General features: G+C 41.2%; 2 protein-coding genes and 1 non-coding gene across 4 annotated transcripts in view; 2 read left to right on the top strand and 1 right to left on the bottom strand.

Annotated features, from left to right (window-relative positions):
• Positions 1-1,671: 1,671 nt before the first annotated feature.
• Positions 1,672-8,008, top strand: LOC103365247 (FH2 domain-containing protein 1-like). The gene is made up of 11 exons (XM_008292648.1): positions 1,672-1,884; positions 2,170-2,231; positions 4,134-4,236; positions 4,585-4,670; positions 5,140-5,240; positions 5,351-5,421; positions 5,557-5,664; positions 5,905-5,975; positions 6,095-6,212; positions 6,322-6,486; positions 6,719-8,008. The coding sequence occupies exons 1-11, from the start codon at positions 1,672-1,674 to the stop codon at positions 7,760-7,762; spliced, it is 2,142 nt and encodes a 713-aa protein (XP_008290870.1). The 3' UTR covers positions 7,763-8,008.
• A 1,996-nt stretch (positions 8,009-10,004) lies between these two features.
• Positions 10,005-10,076, bottom strand: trnaw-cca (transfer RNA tryptophan (anticodon CCA)). The gene has a single exon. It is a non-coding gene; the product is annotated as a tRNA-Trp (tRNA).
• Positions 10,077-11,109: 1,033 nt separating this feature from the next.
• Positions 11,110-20,698, top strand: part of LOC103365246 (tripartite motif-containing protein 3-like) — a 28,089-nt gene continuing 18,500 nt past the window's right edge. The window contains exon 1 of one of the 2 annotated variants that reach the window (XM_008292646.1): positions 11,110-11,128. The gene's annotated coding sequence lies outside the window, so the exon portion shown is untranslated. Of the gene's footprint in view, positions 11,129-14,109; positions 14,180-20,698 lie in introns of those variants that run through there. The other variant, XM_008292645.1, reaches the window with a different exon arrangement.

Here is a 20,698-nt window from a genome sequence, read left to right on the forward strand (position 1 = left end):
GTTTGCAGTTTATATAAAAAGTTATAGATTTTTTTTAATGCAGCTATAAATACCTGGAAATCAGTTATGCCCTCTTTACTGATATTTTAAATTTATGTAAACACTTTTTTATGTAATTAGACAGCAATTTGGCCTATTTATTGTTTATTTTTTTGTTTATTTTAGAAGATTTGGCCCTTATTGATCTTTTTGACCCCCTTTTTTTCCCTTCCCAAAAAGGGGCGTGTCCTCACCTGCAAGCTAACTTGAATGTGATTGGTGGATGCACGCTGCACCTGCGCCTGCTGTTCGAGAGTCACACTGACTCTGTTCAAATGCAGGAACACGAGGCCGGAGCTGGGTGAGGGCTTTTTTTTTTTACAGCTTCAGTTTTGAAAGCACGGTGAGTAAAATCAATGAGAAATGGTCGTTGTTGCGAAGTTTACAGCCTGTTAAAACGCCAGTGTGCGTTTCGTTGTGTTAACTGGATGATTTCTCAGTTTAGGTTCAATGTGTGAGGGTGTGAGACCTTCAAAGAAGTGACAGCGAATATCCGTTTAAAAAGTGTGAAATTAATGATGTCGTCGTTATCGGAAGCAGAACAGATATATGTTTGATACACCGAGTGTGTTTTCTGAGTCACTTTTATCTATTTTGATATCCGGCTACCACCAAATGTGCCATAATTCAGTGTAACTTTATTCAATTCCAGTTGACTGACTGTTTAGTCTGTATAGCTCCCTTCTTCGAAAATTCGCAACGCATAGTGCTGGCAAGCCGTGTTAAAACAGATGTGAGGGTAAAGTTTACACAATGACGACAGTGTTTGGTGGATGGTATCTATGCCGAATACATCACCGGGTTGTAATGAGTGAAATAAGACATAATTCAGCTGATGTAATCACATTTATCTTTGCTGCTGAGAAGGAAGCCTTAAATAAGTGAATTTTCTCAATGATGTTTGGTTTAGGCCTAATCTAATGGAGGGAAATTAAGAGGGCACATTCTATTTATGGAACCAAAATTATGGTATCATGTAGTTTAAGGAAGAGAAGTAGAAGATAAAACAATAGGGAAAATGTCTGAGTGAGGAACTGATGGCACCATGTTGACACACAGCAGTATCTGCCTTTGGGTGTATAAATTAAAAATAAATATATAGCTAAAAAAAAAAAATAAACCAGCAACTGCAGAAATATGGTTTTAATGACATTTTGCTTCTTGAGTCTGATGTTGATTTATTTAGATATTTAGAAACTAAATCACCTGCATGGCCTCCCAGTAACATATACTGAAGCTTTACTTTTGAAACAAATCCCACATGAAACGGTCCATGCAGACATTGTTTTATGTTCTTAACTAACACTGTGGATTGATATTTCTGTCTCCTCAGATCTCAGTGGCCAGCAGCACTTCCATCCTCTTTAAATCTGAGAGATACAGATGGAGGGAGTGCTGATTTTAAAATCGGCTTCCCCTCCCAACTGTTCCCCTCTAGACTCTTCTCCTCCATCGCTGCCGAATGCTCAGGAAGATTCAGATCTCCAAGCATCATCTGTACCTCCTGCCATGCATGTCCTAGGTGTACCTCCTCCTCCACCACCACCTCCACCTCCTCCTCCACCACCACCTCCTCCTCCTCCTCTTGTTCCTCAGTCTCCCTTTAGCGGCCGTAATGTTCAGAGGCGTTCCATGAAAAAGCTGAACTGGGACACCATCCCCAGCCAGCGTGTCCTGGGCAAATTGAACGTGTGGACGTCCAGTCGGCCTCAGAGGGACCTGGTGCTGGACATCCGGAGCATGGAGGAGCTGTTCAGTCATGTAGACAAACGGGCTTCGCTACGCAATTCAAAGGTCGCTCCTAAGAAGTGTGATGGCATGGACAATTTTCCGCAGGAGCCTCAGGTAAATTGGCTTTTGTTAGCCGTAGCAAAAGTTGATTTCCAGTTTCTGGTGTTGGCATGTAAACACAGAATGCACAAACAAGGGAAGTACTGAGCACATAAATAGGAACTGATTTGTTAAAGTTCCACAGTAATCATGCCATCAATGAGGAACTGCTAAAACACTACTGTGTCAGGAGTGTTAAAGCTTCCTCACAAAATATTGTGACATGTAGTGTTGAGTTTGGACTGTAAAGATTTGAAACCACCTTTGTATGTTGGTGATCTTTGTTTCTTTTGTCTTTAGGTCACAATTCTTGACTCCAAAAGAAGTATGAATATTGGAATCCTCCTCAGACACTTCAAGAGGTAATGAAGTAAAATGCTAAAGTATGAGAAAGACTGATTGTGCTGAAAATGAGTAGGATGCAGTGAAAGAACACTGCAGTGCAACATATGAAGAAAGGAACACACAACAAGAAGTGAATTAACTCCTTTTAGAGCAGCTTTCATGTCAGAGTGAAAAATACGGATCTTGATGCACAAGTTACTTCCACTGTGACGATTATTTCCCAACCAGCAGACTCTTTATCTCAGGCGACCATATGCAAATAAATGAAAATGCCTTTTAAAACACCGCTCGAGAGCGGTTTGAGAGCAACACACTCGTTTTAGTGTGTGTGTGACCCACTTTAATAATCCCTAAATGGTAGGAAAACAAACTGCTGACCTAGTAGGTGAGGCTGAGCAGAGATGATGGAGATGAAGGATACACTCGGCAGGTTTGTAGGATTACCGCTCTAGTAGAAGAGTTCACCTTTAGAACCTGCTCATGCAGTTTGATTTCCGTGGAGCTGGGTCACTTGTTTCCCTTTTAAAATACAGTTTTCCACTTCAGGCTGGTGAGAACCTTCGGGGAGGTGATGTGTGAGGGGTTTTTGTCACCTTTTCCCTTTCAGTTTTGTATTATGGTTGGATGTTGGAGGATTAAATATCTAGTTACTAATAGTGGTTGCTACAGATTTTTGACTGTGGAAAATACAGTGAGGTGTTGTGACTTGTGATCCAACTCGGCTGTAGCTTGCACTTTGTGTTATTATTGTTTTTCCTTCCCAGTGTCCCCAGTCTTCCCCTCCAGTATCCATAATAAATACATTGAAGCAGTCACTATACAGTCTTAAGAAGAGAGAAAAAGACGAAATTAACACTATTTATTAACACATATTTTCCTTTTTTAAGACCTAGTTCTGAGTTCAGCGGAAAAATTGAACTTGCTCCTCTCTTCAAATTGCCTCTTTAGCATATGAGCCAGTTTCTGTGTCTGTACCTTATCAGGATGGTGTCACTTTCAGTCCAAGGTTCAGTCAGCTCTCACTTTGAATACCAAATGCACTTCCAATGCCTGTCAACAGCTAAGCCTTTAAACGATGTCTCTTTAAGCATTTCAATCAAATTAAATGGCGCCGGCATCTGTGTGGTAGTGGTTTGATAATGCTATTTGATTGCATTTTATCCTTTTGCTGAATGTTACACAGACACCGGTGTTAGAACTGTTGAGTGATATCGTCAGCATTTACTAAAGTCTCACCACATCTATAGGCGAACAGTAAACACAAGTAGTGCAAATTAGAAATTTGTTTTAGACCATAGCTTCTTCTCCTCTCCACGGAATAGAAAACCACAGTAATTTTGAAGCACCTTTCTGCATAAATTAGCATATTAAAACAGAATCTCTAACTGTTCATGCGCCATCCTTTGCAGCAGAGGTTCTTTCCAGAAGCTCTAAAATTAAAAATCTTAAATTTGCTTGTCAATATGCAACCTTTTGACTATAAGAAGCTGTTAAGTTCACTTTGTTATCGTTAAGACATCCGTGTTTCATCATTTTCAGGGCGAGACTTTGTGACTGTCATGATATTTAGTAGTCTTTAGTGGAACTGCAAACAAATTAATGCAAGAACTTGGGAGCCTTTTCAAATCAGCCAGAAATTTACACCAGCAATGCCATGCAACAACAACAACAGAAAACAGAAATGTATATATGATCAATCATACCATGTACAACATTGCCTCAAGCACGTCTTAAGTCTTTGCAGTTTGTTATTAACATTGTTTTGAAGTGAATAGAAGCCAGTGGGAGCTTTGAAGGAAGCAAAACAACCGCGATGATTTAACAAGACTAATAATGTTTAATAAGTTGTGCTAATTATAGCAGAACTTAAGGCAACATAAGCATCTTTATTTACTGTCGGTTTTTGTCTCCCTCTGCAGGCCTGTGAAAGAAATGGTTGAGAACATTCGTCAAGGGAACTGGCACAGATTTGAAGCTGGCAAATTAAAAGAGCTTTGTAAACTGCTGCCAGAGGAAAGTGAGGTAACAACAGCTCCGCTCTGCGCTCGCCTTTGTTCAGCTTTCATCCTTTATGTGTAAAATAATCCTTATGATCATAGTAGGTGTTATGGAAGAAGAATTAGAAGACCTCCTAAGTTGTGTTTGGATATTTTATTTTTCTTGCTTTAAAGGGGAAAAATAGTGACAGATTTATGGAAGTTTATCATTTGCCCTAGTTAGTTTTTTGCTATAATTTTGATACAGCCCATTCTTAGGAAGATGCATGACCTTACTTTAGCATACCAGTGTCACATTTTCTCCTAATAAATCTTGTAACATCTACAAGAAGAAATGATGACATGGATGTAATTTGGTGAATTACTTGTGCAGGTGAAGCATCTGCTATCATTCAGTGGGAACCTGTCTGTGTTACCCGAGGCCGACCAGTTCATGGTGCAGCTGGTCAAAGTGCCAGGGTGAGGCGGACATTTTTTAAAAATGTTTTTAAATGACATATTTATTGTAATTTAAACCTGTTAGTTAAAGCAATGTTCTTTGCAATCTCAAATCAGCTAACATGGCTGCAATTGTGTAAATTTTTTACACATATTAACTTGTTTGTTTGTGATCATGGAGCATTATGTGCAACATTTTTTTAAAAAAGTGAAAAAACTAATAGTAAACGGATAGTTTTTGCATGTATTTGTTGTTTTGCACAAGTCATGATATTTACCTATTTATGTTATTTTTATTATAATTATATATTTTTAATGACGCTACCACTTCTGAACCACAGACTTTGCATACAAAACTGTTTTAGTTGGTGATTCATTGTTCACTGTAAATAGCCTTACCTGACGATTTCTGGCTTTATATCTGAACTAGTAATATTACAACAACTGATGCAGCACTTAGCAGCTGTTTGTTCGTGTGTCTTGTCTTTAGCTATGAGGAACGCCTCAAAACGATGGTGCTGAGGGAGGAATTCTTTCCTCTCATGGAGGACGTGAAGAACTCGGTTGCTGTCATGACCAAAGCAGCGAATGGTAACATCCATCCAGCTGCCAACAATCATCTGTTTTAATCCACCCAGTTCTGATTTGATGTTTACATTAAGGTTCTTTGCCTCCATCTCTCTTCTCTTCTCTCCTCGTAGAGCTATTGGACTGTGATGACCTCCACTCAGTCATTCGGCTCGTATTGAAAGCCGGGAATTACATGAACGCTGTTGGTATTTTTCTTTTAAAATCATAGCCTATTCTATAGTGTTATATTTGATGCATTTAAACTGTGCTTTCAGAGTCTTTTTATTCAGCACTGATTATAGTGATGAATGAACGATTTAAATCATTTATTCCTCAGGGCGGCCACAGTGCCAATGCCATTGGCTTCAGGATGACCTCTCTGCTCAAGCTGGCAGACACGAAGGCCAACAAGCCTGGCATGAACCTCGTGCATTATGTAGCCAAGGTGAGGACGGATGCTTACTGAAGGAAATATTTGTGTAATCACAAAATGCTCTGTCCCCAAAAGATTATTTCAACAAAGTTAAATCAAGACTCCTGGGCTTATTGAAAATGTTTCATCCAAAAGGCCGGACCTCTCCAGTGGTCAGCTCAGTAGCCTTGATTTAACTTAGTAAAGCAGGAATTATTATATTCTGATTATTATTATATCTATTGCTGATTCTCCTTTATCTCCCACCCACAGCAAGTAGAGGACATTGACACGGAGTTGCTCACTTTTCCCAGCCAGCTTGATCACATTGGGATGGCATCAAGGTGGCTATCATTTGTACACTAACAGTCTTTTAAAACAAAATCTGATCCACAATCTGGTTGGTTTTGGAAACAATGCTGTAACGATAATTTTTGTCTGTCATGCCCATGAATAAATACAGAATTTGTAAAGACGAGGTAATCACCGACTTTGAGAGGGAAGTCAAGAAGATCAAGGAGGTGAAATTGTACAGCAGCAGACAGCCGGGCCTCTTAAAACAAATGGAGACATTTCTTTTGGTAAGGTTTGCGCTTGTTATTTGATCTTAACTTTACGATATTGCAGTTGTGAAACCTATGCAGTTTAAAACCCTTCTTCCATATATGCTATTGTGTTTTCCTTTCTCAGAGAGCAGAGGCCAAGATTGCAGACTTGGAGTCGTCTCTCCTGGAGCTAACAGCGCTGAGCAATGCTGTTGCTGAGTATTTCTGTGAAGACCCAGCTACCTTCAAACTAGAGGAGTGCTGCTCCATCTTTCACTCATTTTGTAAGAGGTTTGAAACAGCTGTACAGGTACGAAATGTTCAAATGTGGTCTGTTATGTGTTGTTTATTATATAGGAATGAAACATCACCATGGTGAAAATGATACTGTTTTGCATTGAAGGAATAATCAGCATGATCGACCTCAAAATTTGATGGTTTACTGTTGAGAACTTTGAATGAACTGCAATTCTTCTTCCTGCCCCTTTTAGTCTTTAATACGTCTTTCTTGAATACATCCTTTTTTTTTTGTACAACTGCAGGAGAACCGTGAGCGAGAGGCAGCAGAGCAGAGGCGCCATAGGAAGGAAAGCGTCCGTGTTGCAGGAAAACGCCGCTCCACGTTGTCTAGCGCAGGATCCGAACCCAAAAGTGACTCCTCGTGTTTGGAGTCGGCCCTGCACAGTTTCCTTTCCACAGAGGGTCTAGCCAGAAGCAGGAAGAACACGCTGCCCCCAATCGAAGGGTCTCCCTCCGAGCGCACTTCTCAGGCTGCTCCATTATTTAAAAAAGCAGAAGGAACTTCCCCCAGCAGCCGGGAGAGTCCGGGGAAGAAACAAGCCAAACTACAAAAAGAGGACAAGGAAATGACACGAGTAGAAAACAATAAAGAAGCTGAGAAGACGCGTGAGATAAGTCGGAAGGTGCTTCGCTACCAAAGCAGCCTCGATGGGGACAGAGCTTCAGGCACTCCTCGACGTTCGGAGAGAGAACAAGACAAACCTGCCGTCCCGTGCACCCCTCGGCCTCGAACCAGAGACTTCTTCTTTGCCGATAACGGGGATGTGGGTTCGCCGTGGACTATCCTGAGTCCGTTCCCTTGCCCCCGAAAAAACAAACCCCAGACCCAGCGAAAAAGCCACCAACGCAGACTGTCGTCAACGTACGGTGGAGACGACCACGGTGACGGAGTCTGGGAGACCGATGAGGGATGTCATCGACCCAACTCCTCCAATCAGAACAGTGTAACATCTGCCGGTTCCACGTCTCTTCCTGAGTGCGTACGTCAGAGAACTTTGTCGCAGGGTCCAATTTTGAGATCCGCTTCGGTGGATGAAACCAGACAGTCTCCTGCATCTGGATTCCGACTCGGAGACTTGTTCCCGAGAAGCGCATCTCAGAGGTCGCAGTCCTCTGGTTCAAGGACAGAAAGTGTGACAGAAGAAGGAACTGGAGTCTGTTCAGGGCTCAGCAGTAAAGCTGGGAATCATATTGAGGGACAAGCGAGCACGTCTGGATTTATATCGTTCTTCAGGCGCATTGGAGGCAAAAGTAAACCCGGTGATTTGGAAGAGCAAAAATTTTAAAGGATCTAATTAATAATTTTATTCAGAGAAAGAGACTAAGCTTTGTTATATTGTTTGTGTTTTAGATTGTTAATATTTTTTTACTGTTATGCTTTTACTCTTCAGTGGAAACAAGGCAAATGTGGACTTGCTTTGAACTGTGAAGGTTTTGATTTTTGAGAGTCAGGCCACGTTCAAAAATCGCTTTCTTTCCTTTTTGTCTTTTTGTGCGCAATAAAGAGTGACATTCTATTATTTTTATGAAAAGGTTTATTGTAATATTTATTTTGCTTAGTCTTCTTTACTCCTCAGTTTCAAATGTTTTGTTTTGACTGGAGCTAACGTCTCCTTAGTGACGCCTGCTCAGTTTCCAGTACTTGCCTTTCACTTCATCTATTATTTCTTGTCTCGGTCAGTTCGACTAGACTGTTGTACAGAGCACAGGAGTCAGGCTTTAACCTTTAAGGCTTTTAGCACCTTTAGGACAACCCCTCATACAAAAGGAGGCACATCTAAAATCGCGACCTTGGGTGTGTCCGTTTAAATTTTAAACTTCTGCCCGATGCCGTCATCAGAGGTGACGAGATGTCCTGTGATAAGGACACATTGCTGGGGATGAACCCACACCACCCTGGTGTCTCTGCTCAGCGGTAGCTGTGATTTGGGGATAAAAAGAGAAGAAAGAGACATTCAGCCGTGTTACTTGGGCAACAGGGTTTGTTTACAGCCATTTCATTTGAGCTCTCACAGTGTAATAATACTCTCTTGAACAAACTGCTTAATACAGGCTCCTTTCTGGCTGTTCTGTTGTCCTCCCACATCCATCCCTCCCACTGGCGAATGCTCAATAGGGACATTTGCTGTTGCCTGGCATTTCAAATGAAGGGGCAAATGAATAGAGTGAAAGAGGGAGTTTTTGGAAAGATATTTGCAGTTTTTTTTTAATATAAATTTGGACGACTCAGTAAAAATATTGTCTCTGAGCTATAAGCATGGTGATGATCTTTATGGTCGGAGGCAGCCAAACAAAAGCTCAATGCACGGCCTTGTGCTCGAGCAGAGATATCAGGAACATAGCGCTACGTCAGCAGCGACTGACCTGTTTGATGTAAAACGAGAGCTCCAGAGTACAATCGGGCCTTTGTGATAGAATGTGGAGTGCAGCTGAGGACCTTCTCATGTGAGTCAACTCCTTGGGACTAGAGGTGACCTGTTGTCTCCGCCAGCTTGCACTCTCACCAGGGCTGTACTAATCAACTTCGGAGGTTTAGCGTGTCCCAGTGAAAGATGAGAAACGGGCTTGAGCTGAGGAGAGAAAGGAGGTGGGGTGGAGGGAAACTCGGACCAAGTGAGAGAGGCAGGGAGACTTGCAAGTTGCATTGTGCTGCATTTAGACAGAGAGGAGCAATGTGAGAGGAGGGACGGCGCTATTGTCTCGATGATACACAGGAAACACTAAATGTGAACGTACAGGAGACCTAAGGAGACTTAAACTCAACAGAAAAGCCTGTAAAGTGACCATCCTGGAAATTTTTATTTAATTTATTTTTCATTTTTAATGTGGGGATTTGCAGCTGGAGTGAAAAGGTAGATAACTACTGAAAATGTATGCATGACAAGTAGAACGATTACTTTTAGTAAGAGTTGGCAAAAATGTAGTTCTATGCATGCTTATTGTTTTTTAAAAAACACTGAGTTTCAATTCCCTGCTCTTTAGTAGTGTCACAAAAGCTCATACTGTGCAGCTGCTGTGATAGTTGTTTGTGCTGTAAACTTAATCCGCCATAGCAGCTATGGGAATTAGACTGTTTACAAGTGCTGTAATTAGATTTGAGGTTGGAGAGCAAAACCGCGAAGAATACACTTGTGATGCGCCGTGTTACCAGAATTTAATTTTAAGCATGCACCTCTGTAAGGAAAATAGGGATGCTGAACTTTTGACCTTTCCGGTCTCATATCCAGTTTCTTTCAAAGTGGTTCTTCATCCTTTTTGGGAGACATCACAAACATGAGATGCATCACTTTAAAATACATTTCAGTATTGATGTGAACTTACATCCAGGTATTGATGCTTCATTGAAACCTTTATTATATAAAACCTTTAATGACTGACATCAATAGAATTTGTGGATCATTACAAATTGTGTGATGTTTAACTGGGGGATGTATTTATTTGAACGCCTAAACTTCATGAATTATTTCCGTATCATCACCACAGTGCTCATGTTCGCTTCTATTTCAATTAGTCAATAGATGAAAGAATTGACCCCGACGTGATTTGAACACGCAACCTTCTGATCTGGAGTCAGACGCGCTACCGTTGCGCCACGAGGTCCTTGTTTATGGTGTATTGGACATCTGGTCATGTCCGTGTATGGCGCACGCTATTTTCGTCAACTCCATTGCGTCTACTCCGTTCGTGCGAAATGATTTTGTCTTCTCCGTCGTACGCTTTTACGCACACAGCCAGTCTTTGTCAAAACATACAATAACACTGGTTTGCCACCTAAATGCTAAGTAAAGGAATTATAAACGTTTAATGTGATCGATCTTTTCGACCCGATGCTGTTTTCGTCCTGGTTATTATCAGAGTTTGCTTTTACGCGCAGCGTGTGCGGAGTACTCATCTGTTAATTTTCAGATACACAGGCATGAGATCCTTTCTTTCTCAAAAACATTCAACAAAAGACACGGTTTGGCTTCTCGAATATTATGTAAAGACATTATCAACGTTTACTTTGTCAGATCTTTTCAACCTAGAAGTGTTTTTCTCGTGGCTGTTATCTGATTTTAATTTTACGCGCGGATTGTTGATGGCACACGTGTCTAAATTTCCAGATAAAAGAGCAGCAAACGGTGAGATCACAGAGTTACTTTGGTATTTTTTGTCTGTACATGTATTTATAGATCCATCTGCAAAAAATATGAAGGTACTGTAGGTGATTTCGCCCCCAGTCAGTCACTAGATGGTGCAATTAATCTGAAGTTAGTCTTTCCATTTTTTCCCTTCTTGCAACTACTTCCAGTGCACAGCCATGGAGGCCTTCCACAAAATAATAGCAGGTCCTTTAAAAAAAAAATGTGGTAAGTTTCTGGAGCTGAGACAAAAGCATTGCAAATTATAGAAGAATGGTTGTGACATATTTGTGTTTTTGGTTGCTTTACACAACCCAACAGGAGCTGGATTTTAGCTAATTTGTGGTAACTTCTGCACATGCTGCAATACCTGTGCTAAATTAGTTTATTTTTCCAGTGCTTCAGGTTGTGTTGTTGATCCCAGCTGTTTTGTCTCTCTGTCTTCTGTTTAGGAAAAGGCGTCAGGAGAATCTAGGACACTTACCTGCTGACCTTCATTAGTTGCCAGCCCGCTCATTGCAAAATGGATGAGTAAGTGCACACAAAAGCTATAAAATCTGTGTTTTTTTTTGTCCTTGAACACATGTTGCATTGTGTGTTGTTTGACCCTGAACATATAAAAGTTAGTAGTGCCAAAGCCGAACCGGAGCGCCTTCCAGAACTGTTACAGTATTCTCCTCTCACAGTCGTAGGGTCTGTTGTCCCCACTGTAATACAAAAATAGTCATTTTATTCATGAGTCACCTTAAAACAAGGTTGTTCGGTGCTGACGTTAATTTCCTTCCAGTTCCATCATTAGCCTCTCAGATTAGAATGCATGCTGTTCTCTGTCTGCGCTGATCAGATGGGCTTAAACATCAGGGAGCTGGAGCAGTGTGGGGCACATTGATTAGCTGGGTAAATGTCAGGGCTGAACATATGACAGCACTGCTGTCAATTTATGCATTTTCTGTCTAGTTCCTTTTGTTTTATATCTTTTATCACACTAAAACCACTTCCTTTTAACCAAAACATTGAGCAGGTAATTGTGGTATTTTGGCAGAGAGATGCACAAGTGGGGTTTAGTCAGATTTTTGCATGTGCTTTGATTCTTTTACAGGAAGCCACTTCATAGAAATTTGCGCTAAACTCCAAGGCCTGCATTCCTGTTGGTGTATTTGTATGTGTTTTGTTATTGGACAGTATAAAAAAAGACTTTAAATGTCACGATCGCTCTTCTTGCATCAAGCAAACAGAAAAATAAGTCTATTAGATTCAGCTCATACAGCCTCCCCCTCACACCTCACTGTTGTAGAAGGCAAAGCTCCATCCCTGCTTGATGCTCAGGCTCTCTCACAGCTAATACAAAACACATTTACAAAGGGTTTTGGTCACTTTTAAGACAAAATCTACCGTCTTGATGTACTCTTAAATATCACATGTAACTTTAAGTTCTTATCTCTGAACAATCTTTTTATCTCTGTAGCGTGTTGTTAAAAGTTATTTCACATTTCTGCACATCCTTTTTCCAAAGCAGTCAAGACATTTAAACCAGTTCCCTACTTTTTCCTTCCTCCCCTCTGTTTACAATTTATTTTGGTGGGACAGTCAGCTTATTCAGATTTTCTTAAAAACAAACAAACCATCACTGTTAACATACACTGCATAGGTTGTTTTTTTCTTTCTCAAAGTACATTAATACAGTTTTATTCAAAAAGCTGTCATTTTTCTACTAGTTTAACATTTGTGACCACACAGATTAATAAATGTAATAACTTGCATCTAATTCTTAGAAGCCTGAGCTGAATGTTCACTGTATTAGATTCCTTAATCTTAAGCAATTTATTTATTTTTTTGGTACATTTTACATAAGATATTTGTTTCCAACTGTATCCTAAAATGAAAGGAATGTTTGCTTGAGAGTCAAGAGGTCAAACTGAGAACTTGGGGTATGCTTTATGGAATGATCAACTAGACAGTATTAAGATACTGATTAAACCAGTGTGTTTACATTGATCAATTAATGACATAGTCTCCATATACTGTGCATTCGAATGCTGACCATGCATACTCTGCTGGGGGTGTAACCGCATGTGATCAGTTCAAATTAGTACGCCAATACCACAAGTGACATTACTAGAGTCGAGGTTTTCTCGTATTGGACACATTTGGTGCATTGGTATGTGCAAATATATTAGATGATGCTTTGGTGTTCAAGCGTTTCCCAGCAATTCCACACAAAAGGCCTTTTCTCATTTGTCGAAAATAGTTTGTCTGTGCTCTGAGTCAGACGCTTGTCTATACCTGGAGGGTTTTTTTTTTTTTCTTTTTTCAAAAACCTGCACAAAGACTAGCTTTTGTGAATTACAGGTCAGGGATGAGGAGCTAACTGGACTGTTTCAGAGAGAGAGACAGAGAGAGAGAGAGAGAGAGAGAGAGAGAGGGAGAGAGAGAGCAGCCATCTGCGTGCTCTGCTGCACTGGATGCAGTCTCCATGGCAACATGGTGCTCCCGCAGCAAAATCATGGGAAGACAGTTTGGTCCCCACCCCCATGCGCATGCACACAGCCGCTCCACGCACACTCACGAGGAGGACAGTGCTCTACCCTCTGCCGTCCGTACACACACACACACACAGAGATTCTGCAAACTATAATTTTCTTGTCAAAATATTGCACTATGTGTTACTTTCCAGCCTTACCACTGTATTTTCTCCATGACCCCCAAAAATTGAAACACAAAGGAAAAAAGAAAAAAACAATAACCACAACATATCCTGGGGAATAACCTGCACTGTGAGTCCCTAAACAGTGATTTATTGTCTCACATCTTTCTCTCTCTCTCAGTGTGTTGCTTCCTACTATCTCTGCGTCTCCCTTTAATAGACCTCTTCATCAGTCACTGCATCACCCTTTTGGGCCGAGCTCCACATTTGTCACTCCTTAGAGCCATCAGTTATTAGTGTTCCCAGCAGGATTTGGCAATTTATGTCTCCTGTTCCTCCCATCGTCTTCTCTTCCCATACACTCTGTGCGTGAGTCAGGGAGGAAGAGACAAAGGGAGCTTCTGTTTATGCCGTCCCTGAATGTTCTCATATGATACATCACCAGATTTTTCTGTTTGATAGTTTGGGCATTTCTCATTCCCCTTACACATGCAATCAAAAAGAGACACAGGAGAGGTAAAGGGGGGAGTGAGGACAGGAATTGAAAAAATTCTGTCTCTTTGTTGCCATCTCCCCTTCACTCTGCTCATCTCCTACACCACTGGACAACGTAGCTCCCTCCCATTCTCACACCAGCCAGTCAGCTTGTACAAACTCTCTGTATCTCTTGCCTCCCTCTCTCTCACTCTCTCTCTCTCTCTCTCTCTCTCTCCCTCCCTCAGTTGCTTTCCCCCCCCTGCTAGCACACACATACATGCGCTAAAGCCAGATCCCAACACACACACACACACCCTGCTCCTGTCCGTCTCCCTCTAGACTCTGTGTGAGGTGCTTTTTGCTTCGGCAATGTCAGGCTTTGTGGACGGTTATCGCTCCCTCTGGAGGAGAGCGCGCTGAAACTTCCTTGGTACCTCTCTTTCATCTGTCAGGAACCTTCTGTAAGTAAATCTCTCTCTCCGACACTTGCCCTCATCCTTCCTCTCCATCCCTGCTGTGTGCCTTTTCATTCAGCCTTTCCTTTTTCCTGTTGAGGGTGCGAGCCTTTTACCTCCTCTCGTGTCTCCCTCTCTTCACTCCATCACTCGCTCCTGTCCCCCCCCCCCACACCTCCCCACCTCCCTACCTTCCACTGGTGGACGCACACACCCTGTGTTGTCTGTATGCAAAATAATGCTGCAGGCCATTTGCTGGCCTATGATGGGTTTGGAACTGTGCAGCATAACCTGAATAATTTCCTGATTGTGTATGTAAGACACCCTCTGTGATGCTGACCTGGCTGATTATAGATGAGTGGAGAGATGAGGTGCAGTTATCTGTGCTGGATAGGTGGTGTGGTGATATTTTGACGTGATTGCAGACTCGGCGCCACTCAAAATTATAACGTGTGGCTTGATGCAGTGTCTTTTTTTTTAAGCTTCTTTTTTGTGGTTTGAATAAAGGATGAAAAGAGACTTTATTGTCAGTCAGTTAATACTAATTTGATGTTATTCATGATAATCTGTAAAGTAAATGATAATATTTCTTACTGTCAGAGTCAGATAACCATCTAGTGTTTGTTTTTTGCTGATTTTTGCAATTCCGAATTGCGTATATTGTAGATTTAGTGATTTCTATAACCTGTTAAACACAATAAAATCTTTCAGAACTCTATGGATAATAATAAGGTATTGACATTGAACTTAAAGCAAGATTCATCTCTCTTTCTGAAAAGTTTGCCTCAACTAAATGTCAGCGAAATGGAATTCAGTAGGTTTACGCCTCATCTTTCACTTTCCATTCTAAACTTTACCAGGATGCAGTTGATGGTGATGAGAGCAGAAGCTCACTTTGTCCTGCAGCATGTGCTATGAATAGAACGGGGAATTAGTAGATGACTACAACAGAGCACATGTATGCGCAGGAAGGATGGGATGTTGAACGAGGACATTTTCATAAAGGTTGAAATGGTGATCCGGGGGAACCTCTGGTCGCTGTGGGGGAAGTGGAGACTGGAATGTCCAGCTGGCATGGGAGGAATGTCACTGGAGCTGCATGGGAGGGGTGAGAGTCAGGCGAAGAGAGATGTAAACTTATCCGCCAAAACGCAATGAACGGTCGCCAGTACTGTAACCGCTGGATTTTGTGCTGTGTTTGTGCTGTGGCTGTCACATTCACCTCTCTGACTTGTTAATGTTGGGGTGTTAATGCTGTCATTGTCGTACAGCTGTCACTATGCTCACATTATCACGGCTCACTTAGCGCGTGTGCTAGATCAGGTATCTACTAACAAAGTGTGTCGACAATGTCAGATGCGTTAGTTAAAGGAGAAATGTGGAATCAAATATGGGTGATATTAATCTGTGTGTCTGTATTGAAAAATCATCCGTCATTCGTGCAATGCCAAATAGGTTTCCTTGGTAGGAAACTTTCCCATACTGTTTATGAACATGGGATAACTGAACCCAACAGACTTCACAGTGACGTCTAACATTGTAAATGACATGGCAGCAGCGATAATTGACCTGTTATTTGTGACAGCTGTGTGTGAAGGTGTGCTTCTCTCTTTGTCTTCCTCGCAGATTTCATCAACTTGAACATGATTGTGTTGCTATGGGTTACAGCAACAGCCTCCTCCACTTTGCACTGTCAAACAGATGTCTGAGTGGAAGTTTGTATAAATGTTTAATGCTGCTTTGATACAAGCCTGTCACTGAGATAGGGAAAGGTCTGCGCGATGAACTTCTTGCACACAATCAAACAAGTGCAGATGAAACTAATGAATTTTGAGTTTTAACTTTGTGAAGTCTGAAGGAGTGAAGTCTAAGTGCTAGACGAGTTCCTCAGAGAGATGTAACAGCCTCCGCTGGGAATTCACTTTATCTAGTCAGGTTAATTGTTATCACCCTCCGCAGGAAAAGCAGTGACGGCTAATGTAGCTTTAATTACTTTGAATTTCGTTTTAGTTTTTGTTGATTCTTCCAAGGTTTCTGCTTCAACTTTTCCAACACCACACTAGACTGAGCCGCAGCTCTGTGATATTCCTCAAGTTGTTCGTTTGTTTACAGATGTCAAACACAGACTCAGCAGTCGACGTGGCCAATGAGATTACTGTGTTTAAGTGTTAAAAGTGATGGGTTAACAGCCGTGTGTAGGTGACACCAGTGATTACTGGTTTTCTGTGCCATGGTGCCTCTTTCTGTGTGTATTGTATTTTGTTCTATGGGTTTTATACACCTTCTTTTTTTCTTGACTTGGACATGCAAATTTTTTTCCCCCTTTTGGGACAAAAATATTACATTAAAGATGAAGATTGCAACATCTTTCACTAACTGATGATCATATATTGACTTGTTTGTAACCATGTAACTTGTTCTCTCACATGGAGTCCTGTCCCTTGTTGGCTTACAAACTAAGTGTGTATGTAACCCTATATGCACAAAAGCATGGTGTGCAATGACTACGTGGCTGCATGCTTTGACTGCAGGCACTCAGGTCTTCCAAAGCATATTCATCTGCATTTACTTTGTATTGTCAGGGGGGAGTCATGTTGTGAAAGCTTAGTGACTGAGCTGTGAGATGCAGTCATGTCATGTTGGATATATTTAGACAGCTCCCTTGGGGGGACTCAGTAATAGTACTGACCATATTGTGAGAGTTCTTGAGTATTTCATGTGGCACCAGGTTTGCCCAGTTTGCTCCAGTTCCTAATTTAGTTAATCATTTTATAGCCCCACGGAAAAGAAACGCTGTTGAAGACTGGTCTCACCTTACAAAAACTGTAAATCGCAATACAGTGTACTAAAAAGAGCTAAAATGCTTAAATGTCATGTGAAACTGGTATATCTTTTTTATTATCTTAATTTTCTTTGCCAAATGTGTTCTACTACATTCTTCACCATGATGTTTTATATACTAGAAAATTTCAAAGAAATTTGTATCCATGGTTATTTTGGCACAGCACATTTTTTGATCGGAGAGGTGAGCTTTGTAGTAATACACAGATTTGTGTACTGATGCTTTATTTCATCATAAACTATTACCGAAAGGTCCAAAGAGGAATATATTCAGCATGCCTTGTGTCATTATACAGCACTGGCTTCTTGTTGTACATTTTCTGTTGAAATATAACTCACAAACACATTAGTCACACTTGCTGAACTGGTAATAATTACACTATTGATGTCGCTGTGTTCACTGTTTTAATAGTAATCCTTGAACCATCATGTGTCGGTTCATTGCTTCGTAAAGACTACAGATGTAGGTACTGTACTGTACGGTTTATATGCAAAGCAAATTTATTTGTAGTTGGTGTAAATGTTGCTGTAAGTGTGAAAAAATGACCTTAAAATTGATTTCTCCCACTCCATGCTACCACTTTGTGTGACTAGAAATTAGAGAAATAAGGCAGCAGTGGTTGTGGTAGTAAAACAAATACCTAAGAGAAAGCTTTTTGCATTGGGAAAAGGCTTTCTGAGCTTTAACACATTTTGGTTGAATGGACTCTGTTTAGCAAATTTAATGTAGTAGCGTATTTAAGGCTGTAGTACAACATCAAAGCAGCGTATTTAGAATTAAACATTGCATGTATGGTTAGATAGAGAGAAAAAGGGTATTTTAGCCATGTACTGTGGATTAAAAACAGTATGTTGGAGCACTTAGTGTTTGAGCGCTATTCCGGGATCAAATTAAAATTGCAAAACAAATTGAAATCAGCTTTAATGCAAAAATCTGTAAACAAAAAATAAATTACACCACCATGTTGTGCAGTTAGATCAAAGAGAAAAGCAACCAATTCGACAGAGCACGTAACTGAATTCTGGTAATATCTGCCTGTTTTTTGTTTTTCTTTCATCCTCCTCTAATAATAAGCAGGTAAAGCCGCGTTCACCTGTTTGTTCGTGTGTTGTCGTGCGTGTTTTGCATGCAGCAGTGTGAGCCGTGCGTTAATATGTTGACACAGGCGGTTCCTGTGACACATTCCTGCACAGCTTGGCTGAGATCAGACCAGCTGATAATTTTAGCTGCGCTTATGTCAGTCAGTCCTCCTGTGTTGTGGAGACAAGGTACCTCTCGACATTTGTCATCCTGTGCCAGAGGACCGCACATGATAAATGCGTGCGTTGTAACATGTTAGTCAGCACGCAGGCCTCCGTGTTTTCCCGCTTTACCATCATAGCAGCAATCTGGTGTTCCAAGCCGACAGACTACAAGGCAAACAGCGCTGGGTCTGGCAAATGAGTGTGGATAAAAGGTGCACTATGACATGTCAGTGCAATCCTGAAATAAAACCACAGAGAGGTGTTGATTCAACACTGTGCTCATATTATCACACTGGGCTACATTATATTGGAGGGAGTTTTTAGTGTTTTTTTGTCCACCAGGAGCGCGGTTTAGGCCACAATCCTAGATCTGCAGTGCACGCGCAGAGGTTGAAAGACGTGCAATTTATAAATCCGCCAACCTATCAGCGTGACGAACAAATGCTGGAATTCCTAATCCCCTTAAGTAAATGAATTTTCACCCTGTTAGGAATCCAAGCTGTAATGCACATTTATGACTCAATGACAGGCTTTTCTGTGATTTCCGCCTGAAATGAGCAACATGAGAAAATAAAACTTTCACACTCATGCATGATATTCTGCCCTTTCCTACTAGAGAGGAAGAAGAACTAAAGCTCACGCTCGTGTTATGTTAAAAAAAAAATTCTCTGACTTCCTTCGCTGTGTTTGATGGTGGTTTGTGTGTATCTGCGATGTGAAGGACATGTGAGCAAAAAACGCCCGTGGCTAAGTACTTTTGCTCTTTGGTTGCAGTTGGTGGGTTTGTTTTCTGGATGTTTGGCTCTTACATAAACTACATTTTTGACCTTTTCTTTTTAAAAGCGCCCAGATGATGACAAAAAAATCAGAACCTCCCACCTACACTTAAATAAATAAATACAGTGACACAGAGGACCTGGTACCTGAAACACCATTGTGGGCTGGTTCTATTATGTCATGTGAGATGGAACTAGCTGTTTATGTTAATATATGTTTAGCTCAGGGCGACTATTCCCTCAGTTATTTAAAGAAACAAATTATTTCAGGATCAGCTCCTCTACCCCGTGGCACATGCTCCTCTTTCACTGAAATAATTCTCTCTGCTGGGGAAGGGAGAGAGGGAAGGAATAGGAGAAAGAATCTGTGCGTCATGTAATATTCCCTCTGAATGTATAACTTTCAAATATTTGTGAGGAAATTTAAAATGTGGATTACAATCTGTTTAACCTGTGTTTCACAGGCTTTATAATTGGCTATTCAAATTCTGCTCTGATGTTCAGTGTAAAATCGATGCAAGGCTAATGGATGTAAATGTCAAGTGAATTTGTTTGATATTCATAAGTCAGATCAAATAAGAGCAGGAAGGAAAGAGATTACCATTTCCCCCCCCAAATTTGGTCCAATATCAGGAAGTATTCACACATTGGCTCGTGTAAGAGATGTGAAGGAGGCTGTATCTCCCTATCTGAGCTGCTTCTCAAGGCTTGGATGCAGTTGAACTCTGATGTCTGTCTCGATGTTATTCAAGTCAAGGATCTCTTGATGAAGTTCTACTCGCGAGAGAGTGAACGCGATGGAAGATTGTTTTATGACTGCAGCCACCACAGAAACACATTTTGTTTGTGGTTTATTTCAGACGTGCGAGCAACTGAAGTATCTGATTTAATTACTTCTGTTTTGTGAGACGTGTTTACTCCTCGTGCATCTTTACGCTTCAAGGCTGCGGCTTCCAATTATTTTGCACGCTAAATATGACTTCCCGGAGTGTGATGTGATGTTGTTTAGAGCTAAACTCGCCAGCAACATAAGCTCGAACACTCGGTTGGGATAAAGACTATGCAACTTTTCAGACCAGTGTCAAACAATAAAAATACATGTAGAGGAAGTGTGTGAAATTTCAGGGTGACATTTTGGAAAAATATTGGTACCTGAGTGCCTCCGTTGGCCTGTTTTGCATGGTCGTGAAGCAAATGATATTTGTGTGAAGTGAAGCACTCACCACACAATTCATGCTCACACACCTGCTTTCCCCGAGGCCAGCTGTGGTGTAAAGACAGCTGGCTATCTGCCACTGCATTTGAAAGGAAGCGTCAGTATGTTTTCTTTCCAACCCTCACTCATGTGATTTGCAGACCTGTGTGTTTACTATGACAGGCCTCTTTCTTGCGATAGTACGTGCATGCAGTCTCCTTAGCATATAATGCGTCCGTATGACAAACGCTTCCACATTTAGACAAGAGGAGCAGAGGCACTAAACGCTCTCTGATAACTCCCTTATAAAACCTTATCAGTAATTATGCCGGCATTATGTAGGTCAACTTCCTTGCTCCGCTTTTTCATTCTTAACTTTGCACATAATCGCACATGCTGACAAGCATTAATAAACCACTGCAACCTTGAGGACACCACGGCCACGCTTTGGAATGTTAATGTTATAAT

This window comes from Stegastes partitus, unplaced genomic scaffold (genome assembly GCF_000690725.1).
Source record: "Stegastes partitus isolate 25-593 unplaced genomic scaffold, Stegastes_partitus-1.0.2 Scaffold822, whole genome shotgun sequence".
In the NCBI taxonomy this organism is placed as follows: Eukaryota; Metazoa; Chordata; class Actinopteri; family Pomacentridae; genus Stegastes; species Stegastes partitus.